General features: G+C 33.5%; 1 protein-coding gene across 1 annotated transcript; it reads left to right on the top strand.

Annotated features, from left to right (window-relative positions):
• The first annotated feature begins 4,293 nt into the window (after positions 1-4,293).
• On the top strand, positions 4,294-8,221 carry LOC135840643 (uncharacterized). The gene is made up of 2 exons (XM_065357268.1): positions 4,294-4,489; positions 6,313-8,221. Coding segments are annotated over exons 1-2 (1,911 nt in total). The 5' UTR covers positions 4,294-4,487.
• Positions 8,222-8,547: the final 326 nt, after the last annotated feature.

Genomic DNA, 8,547 nt, shown 5'->3' with positions numbered 1-8,547 from the left:
TATCAAGTAGATGTCAGTGAGGTGTTAAAGTGCAGGTAGATATATGTTGGTTTCATTCACGAAGTACCTACATATACCTAGGGAGAGGTACGCACATTTCACACCATCGTCACGAACTGGTTTCGTACTCGCGAGACAGAGACTAGATGAATGAATTTTTTCCCCGAGTCTATTATCTGGTTGAGTTGCTGCGGAATTTCATAGATAAAAGGCGATGATCCCTGGTCGATCGATGCTTTGACAAATGAGGCCATTGATAGGAGCATCGTAGATTTTTAAATCGATTATTTTGTGTTGAAGTTAAGGAAGACCCTGGTTAATTGATTGATGGTTTTAGTTGAATGATTCAATTTCACTGAAACTTTTTTTTTTATTTTGTATGGGTCTTATTGCACATAAAAGTATACCCAAATTTTATATTCAGTACCTATATGTATCTTGATGCGAGAAAATAAGTGCCTAGATGAGGAGGATGCCAATTGCCAATAACTTGAAGTGAATAAATTTTTAAATTGAAAAAAATTAATGATTTATTTCGAGTAAGTCTCACTTTTTTCCTGAAAATTGCGAAAAAATGTGGCTTTTTTGCCAAAAATTCACAAGAGATCTCGTTTTTCACCAAAAAATTTCCAAACGGTCTCGTACTTTGAGAAAATCCATTAATTTGCACAAAGACTTACATTTTGCTGAAAATTTTCTCTTTTTTACAAAAAATTTTCAATAAGCCTCACCTTTTTGCTAATAATTTCCAACAGGTCTCATTGGTTAAAATATTCACTTTTTCACAAAAATGTTTCAAAAATCTTCCTTTATCTCAAAAATTAGCCAAAAGTTACCAAAAAGCACTGCACTTTGCTAAAATTGTGAAAATCTTGTTGTTTTTTTTTATCAAAAATTGCAAAAAATTCTTAATTTTTGCCAAAAACCCCTGCATTTTGCTAAAGTTGTCAGAATCCAGCATTTGTCAAAAATTGCAAAAAATTCTCAATTTTTGCCAAAAAGTTCTCTTTGTTTTATGACTTAAAAATTTTCAAAGTCTTGCTTTTTACCAGAAATTGCTTACTAAAAGTTTCACTATTTTGACAAAAATTGCTTAAAAATCTCACTTCTTTGCTGAAAATTTCGAAAAAAGCTTCACTTTATAGCTAAAAATTGCTAAAAGCAATAATTTTTGCTAGAATTGTCAGTTTGCATGTTTTTTTGTTGAAAATTGCCAAAAATTCTCACTTCTGCTAAAAATAACCAGGAAATTACTGCTTTTTCTTTTTGCTAAAATTGTTACAGTCTCAATGGAGTTTTTTTTTTTTTTAAACAATTTTTCTGCATTTTATAAATGGTTTTGCTCAAGTTTTGCAACTTTTTTGGTTGCTTGGTAAACTTTTTAAAATTTTTTTAGTTTCCTTCTTTTTTTTTTTAATCGTGTATACGAGCCACGTGCCTTGAAATTTTTTTAATCAACATTTCATTTTTGTTTTCGTTCAAAATTTGACTTTTGGTCCTAATTTTTGAGTACTTAGGTAAATTCATTTTACAAATTTTCATAAGTTTTTACTGATGACAAAAAAGGTTAAAAAGGAGAAGGAAATTATGAAGCGAGGGACAGAAGTAAAAAACCTCATCGAATATTAAAAATCAAATTTTAAAAAATGAAAAAAACATTTTTTGTGCATTTACCTATTTTTGTTTTTAATCTAAAACGAAAGTTTTTTTCTCTCTTTTTTAAAAGTGTGAACTGAAATTTATAGGTTTAGTTCTGTTCTAATAAATTCATTACTCAAATAGGTAGGTCTATAATACCTATAGTCTAACCAGGTCTCCAATATCCACACTAATTGACCCCTTGCCCTTTCCTTTGCCTTTCCCCACCATACATTGAAACCATTCCATATTACATAAATTTCTGACACGAATCTATTTTAAGAAAAAAAACCGTCGACTTCGAAGCATTCTACCTAATTAAATTAATAAGGAACTTTAAGTATAGTTCTAGTTCATTGTCATTTCATTGAACCCAACACCATTGGTTCGAAATCGAATTGACGAAAAAAAAATACATACAAACAAACGTACCGCAGCAACACCTAAAAGTTTTTTTTCACTTTCAGAAAGATGGCCGCTAACTTGTAGGCAATAACAGAAGTAAAGATGTCAATCACGCGAGAAAGAAACGATGACGTCACATGACACCGAATGATTAATGGGCGGAGCGGACAGCTGATTCGCTTTGTAGGCAAAATTGAGAATTTATCTTTGATGTATTTAGCTCTATCTATTGCAGGAAGATGAAACCATCTTCTGGAGTTCTGGATGATGTTTGTCTCGAAAAGGTACAGAAAGGGTTATAGTCATCGTCTCATCGAGTGTCAAATGGGAATGAGATGAAAAGAAAAGAAATCGTGAATTTATCCAAAATTAATCTCGATCTCGATGAAAAAAAAAATCAAAAGAAAAGGTCAAGAATTAAGTAGGTAATCCACGTATAGGTAACATACATATTTTATTTACCTATGATTTTCAGAAAGAAATAGAATGAGCAGAATTAAAATGCAAAAAATGAAAAAAAATAATTCGAGGAACAAGAGAAGAGCTGAAACCGACGTGTAATTTTCTCTCAAGTGTGCAGCCAAACCAAAATCATAAAAATATGAAAAACAAGAACAGAAAACTTTTGATAGATTTTTTTGAAAAATTGCAAATAAAAATTGAAATAAAAGTTTGGGTTCAAATGAAAATTTAGGCAGATCCAACTTGACCATCATCTTATGTATTTTTTTGATAACAGGTGTAAGTAGGTACCTAGTACCTACATTCAATTCTATTTTTTTTTTGTTTTTTTTTGTTTTATGAAAACTGAAAATGCACAAATTGAAGAAAATCTGTTTTTTTATTTTTTTTTCTAAAGTGACAGTAGTAAGTACATCTGCCTATGTACAAGGGTAAAGTAATAAGTATGTACCTAATTTAGTGTACGTCTATATTCCTTAATTCTAGCTAATCCCCAATTTGAGATGGGGGTTCGAAATAAGAGGAACAGAGGAGGGTTCCCATAAATGGTAATATGTCCGGGTGATTTTTTCGCTCACAGAACTCAGGGCCCTCGAAACCACCAAAGTTTTTGAAAATCAAGTTAAAATGAAGATTTTCTCGAGTAGGTTAATTTTCCAATCAAATAGACTAAAAATTTTGATAGAGCAGAATGCAGATGGAACTGCAGAATAGGCAGGTAGAGGTACCTAGATAGATTTACGTTTGGTTGAATTCTCTTCATTCAATCCTAAGCCTGACTTGATGCTTGATTACGATTTGCTTTACACTTCTTAGCAAGGACTGTTGGCGCCATCTGCCCAAAAATTTCAAAATCAAACAATGCCCTAGAGAGTAACCTAGAGTTCAACTCTGAACTAACACCACAACGAAATGTAATATTAGTTACTCCAACGAAAACTGACAGCAGCTATAGCGTTATAAAATAAAGAAGAAACCCCTAGTAGGGTTTTATAATCGCATGCCCGCAGGTGGTGTTTAGTTTGCTACCCTTTTTGACAGATGGTGTATGAGTAATAGAGTTGATAATCTAATTCGTAAGTTGAGAATCAAACCATGCAAGTAAACCATAGAAAATTCTTAGAAATCGAGAATAAATTTAGGTAGGTACCTATTTTAAATTTTAAATCTTTTTCTTAGATTGAAAAAAAATCTACCTAATATTTTTAATCTGACAGTAAAACATTCATTTCAACATTTCCTAGAGAATGAAGAATGGTAGATGTAGATAATCGTTTTAATATCAATGAACTGATTTTCAATTTTTCCAACATGGAAAATCAACAATTCTACGGCAGAGTAGGGAATAGACCCCAGCGAGCCACGTTGAGAAAAGTAAAAAAAAAAAGTTTTCGAAAAATTAGTCCCTAAAAAAGTGAGAAAAGGGGTGAAAAAATTTCGAAACATCAAAAAAATTGAAGCTAGTGTCGAATTGTAAATTTTCAAAAGTTCTGATTCTAATTTTGAAAACCACTTGATAGGAAAATGTTGAGCTCGAGAACATCTTTTGAGCTCAATTCTTTCGTTTTTAGGACAAATGGTATATGAACATAATATTCTTAGTAAGCCTTTCAATTCGTCTTTTAATCTGTTATTGTTGATCTTTTGAAAATGTTATCTCTAGTTCGAAATGATAATCTTCAATTGAGTAATACAGTACCTATGTACTGATATTATGCTATTAAAAAATTGAAACATCTCGAACGTTGATGTTAGTTCTCAGCATCATTGATCGTTGATTGAATTCATACAGGGGAGGTCGTGTTTTGATGATTCAGGGAACAAATTTTTGACATGATCATACAGATCATGAATGTTCAAATACATAGTAAAAAATAAAAATCCATATACGATCATGTATGTTATGGCAGCCAGAACGTTTTTCTCCGGGGATTGATTTCAATATTAGAGGTACATTTTTTTTTCCACGCCAACATTGAAAAATGTAAGTATTTTACGATAATTTTCTGAATTCAAATTCGGATTTTTATTACGAGTATGACTATTTTCTATTTAGAGTGTTTGTTTTTCTTCTTCTCGAGATGAGAATTTTCATAAGTTTTACCCTCGCTTCGCTCGTGCCAATTTTTTCCCTTTTTCCAAGCAGAAAAAATTCCATATTTGAAGTTTTCGAAAATTTGAAAGGAAAAATTAATATTTTTGTGAGTCATCTTAATGGGAATATTACAGTGTATCAATTTGCAAAATTGCTTTTTGGGTGGGGGGCGGAGGGGACTTATTGAACTTACTTCAAAATTAAAGAAAAATGATTTTTAAATCAATATACCTACCTAACGTATTTTAGAAGCATTTTAAGTTCGAAAATGGGCTCAGGATTTTTGGAATTTGTAAAGGAGATGAGTAGAGCTGTGATTTTCATGCTTTGCATATTTGATATTATTTATGAACTTATATAGAAAAAGTGCATATTTGATAAGATGTCCACGAATCATGAAATTTCCTGACGAATGAGCCCAATATAATTTTGCATATTTTAGACCAAATTGCAAATTGTATCATGTATTTTAGGGGAAAGCCCTACATATTGAAGCCTTCTCTAATATTTTTTTTGCATATAGAAATTTTGAAAAAATTTACATTTTTAAGACTTTATTTGTTCAAAAAATCACAACACTGCTAAAATGTCATCAACGATTTTTTTCTCAAAATATCAAAGCATTTCATCATACGTACTATACAAATAATATGCTCTAATCGCCAGGTTGCGATTGCGATGATGAAAAATCTTTTAATTTATTCAAAATGGTTCTTACTCGTGCGTTAGTTAGTGACAAGAGGTAGGTAGAGTTTTTGGTGGAAAATCTCGAAATGCATTTAATAATTGAATGCAATTCTTTCAGTTCAATAAGTACAGTTGCTAATTTTTTTAGTTGTTGAATTTCCTATTATTTTGTATTGTTTCTCGATTTTATGAATTTTGTGATGAATTTTTTGTCAATTTCTTAAAAAGAGAAGTGTACATATTTTATGATCATGGCGTTTTGATATGAATTGAAAGTTTTTATGTTTTTCAGCTAAAAAAGGGTACGTCACTCAAGCTGAAATTTTTGAATATTTTTTGTATACTTTGGGTGCGAAAATTGCATAAAATATTGCATATTTTTATTATGTTTCTGCATAAAAATCCCAGCTCTAGAGATGAGTATTCAAATGTTTTGGCATTTTTTTCCCTGAAGTTTTGAAGAAATTTGAGTTCAAAATTGGGTCACGATTCTTGGGATTTCTGAAAAAAGTGCCATTCGACCTATCAAAATAGGTTAACATACGAGTATTTGGCCTAGGTATCTACTTACGCTATTTTTTTCCATTTACTTTTTTAAAAGTAGGTAACTATTGTGGGCCTAATTATATGACCTATGAAAATAGGCTGGAATTTCAGAGAAAAATCAAAAATTTATCGTATGTTCGGGTATACACTTGTACCTATTTAAATTAATTTTTTGGCATTGATATGTTATTTGCGCCGGGGGTATTTCCGAAATCTGCGTGATGTTAATCCATGTCAATTGTCACGCTGATCTGTGTGACACCGACTTCTTAAAAAAAATCATTCAAATTCTGAAATTTTGAAACCAAAACAATCAACCTCCTCCAATTAAAAATCATTGTTCTTTCACATATCAAAATAAGAATTTTTCTATCAGGAAAAAAATTAGACCTTTCTCAAAAAATCCCCCCTCCCCTCTAGCTATGCCCTTGATACGCATCTGAGAACTCGAAGGTTAATCTCACTCTTTTTCACCACAGGTTTAGGTTGATGCCAATAGGAAAATGCCTGTTTTTTTTCGTTCTCGTCTCATCGACCCTTTCCCAAAATGACGAGTCATTCGTGAAACGTAATTCCAAGTTTGACTTGGTGCGGCTGAGAGATCATTACGTAGATAAAACAGAAATTCTGAATGTGATTTTTGAACAATATACTGATACTCAATGTCTGTATTTGAGTGCTGCCCGTGGTTTTGGATCTACTATGAATCTGGAATTGGTCGATTTCTTCTCCAACGTAGAAGCCGCTTCGCCCTACGACGATTATAAAGTAGTAGGACAATATGCTCATTCCGTCTTACAGTACGGTTATCACATATCTTTTGACAAGCAAGTAGGCCTAAGGTTTGAGAATCTCAACTGGTATGTTGTGGTTCATTTACGTTTATGGCAATTCAAGCAATTCGAAACCCGATTCGAGTTCCAGTCTGAGCATATTGCATGGATTTTGAACAAGATGATCGCTTTGAGCCACAGGCGATGGAAATGGCTGAGTTCCGAAACCGAGTATTTGAAGGATCACACGAGAAAAAGATTCCCGGGATATTATCATCGAGCGATACGATTTCTGAGACAATTGGAGAAAACCAAATTTCAGTTGGACAAGATAGCCAATGTTTTGAAAACATATGCCAAACTGTTGGTCAGATTTTTTGGAATGATATCCATATTTTTGGTTGACGACTACGATACGGTATTCCGGTACGCTCTACAGCATTCAAAGTCTGGCGTTGAAAAGTATTACCGCTACTTGAATCGAATGCTGCTCCCATTAGTTCAGGATCATTGTAAATATGTGTACAAAGTGATCATAACTGGCACTACCACCCTACCTTTGTACGCAGGTGGTTGTAATCTTGCTCCTATGGTTAAAAAATTCGCATTTTTACGCGAACACGAATTTACCCCTTATTTCGGGTTCGACGATGAAGAAGTCGAAGAATTATTCGCGACATATTCTATTCCTGAGAGCGAGAAAGACGAATTGAAAGAACTGGCTAACGGATACAGAACTCTTGCCCAGAACTCAACCACACGCTACAATGCACATTCGACGATGTCTTTTATCAGACGGAAATGCAACAAAACTGAAAATATTTTCGAAGGCACTGATTTTCAAAGGGATTCCCGAGACCAAGAATTATACTTCCCAACACCTTTCTTGAAAATTATCCCGTTCCGGTACAAGGTCATCGAACTATTGCACAAATTCGACGTCAAATTCAATCTGACCGAATTCGATGAAGGCGCCTTTGAGCAATTCGCCAATTTCTCTTCCCTCGACAAATCGAAAGAACAAAATTTCAGTTTAGATTTGCTGTTCACGTATATCTTTGAACAAGGCTACCTCGCTTTGAGCAACGTGCCCAATAAATACCGCATACCCAACAAGGTAGCCATGAATGAGACATGGACAGCGATGAAAATCTACTACAAAGATGTTGATCGACGATCCCTTCGTTATATCGTGTCTTATTTCGAGGATATTCTGCTGGCTCAAAACAACACCCTGCTAGATGAGTTGAAACAAGAATTGCAGAGCGAATTGACGCGTTGTTTTAAACGGTTTCTAGATCAGCAGCATTTTCCAGAAATTAAAACGCCCGAGTATCTTTTTCATAGTATTATTTACGCTGCTATCGCCTCCTCATCCTCCTCGGCCGAATTGAGCTTTATTGAAAATGAATTAGACGGTTTTGATAAATCGTATATTTCGGTTTTCATTCCTGCCAGCAATATCGGTGGTGTTATCGGAATTAGATATTTTGAGAGCCTAGAAGGAGCTTCGGAGTCGACGATCAGTGACTTTATTCCCGATACACGTTTTACCGAGGTGAAATATATTACAATTAATATTGATCAACACCTCAATACAATGATTTTAATGTAACAACTCGTGTGTAAATATTTTGAATTTGTTTGTTTTTTTTAATTTTGTTGTCTTTTTATTAATACCCAGCGAGTTGAGAAAAGTGAATTGGCTCCAGTGACGTCGCAAAGGTTTTTTTTAAAGGGGAGGGGCGAGCACACAAATGAAGACACCGAATTCAAAGTGATATACGTAGGTACAACCTATACCTTCGAAAAGTAAAGTTACTCTTAAAGGCCCATGTGAATCCTGAAATGCGATGTAGGATGTAAAAATACTTTCGATAGATGTGTATCTTGAATTTGGTCAACGCAAGTTTCACTTTGACTCACAGTTCGCCCCCCGCC

The sequence above is a fragment of the Planococcus citri genome, chromosome 3 (assembly GCF_950023065.1).
Source record: "Planococcus citri chromosome 3, ihPlaCitr1.1, whole genome shotgun sequence".
Taxonomy (NCBI): Eukaryota; Metazoa; Arthropoda; class Insecta; order Hemiptera; family Pseudococcidae; genus Planococcus; species Planococcus citri.
The sequence above is the reverse complement of the archived record's forward strand: the minus strand, read 5'-3'. Positions and strand labels throughout refer to the sequence as shown.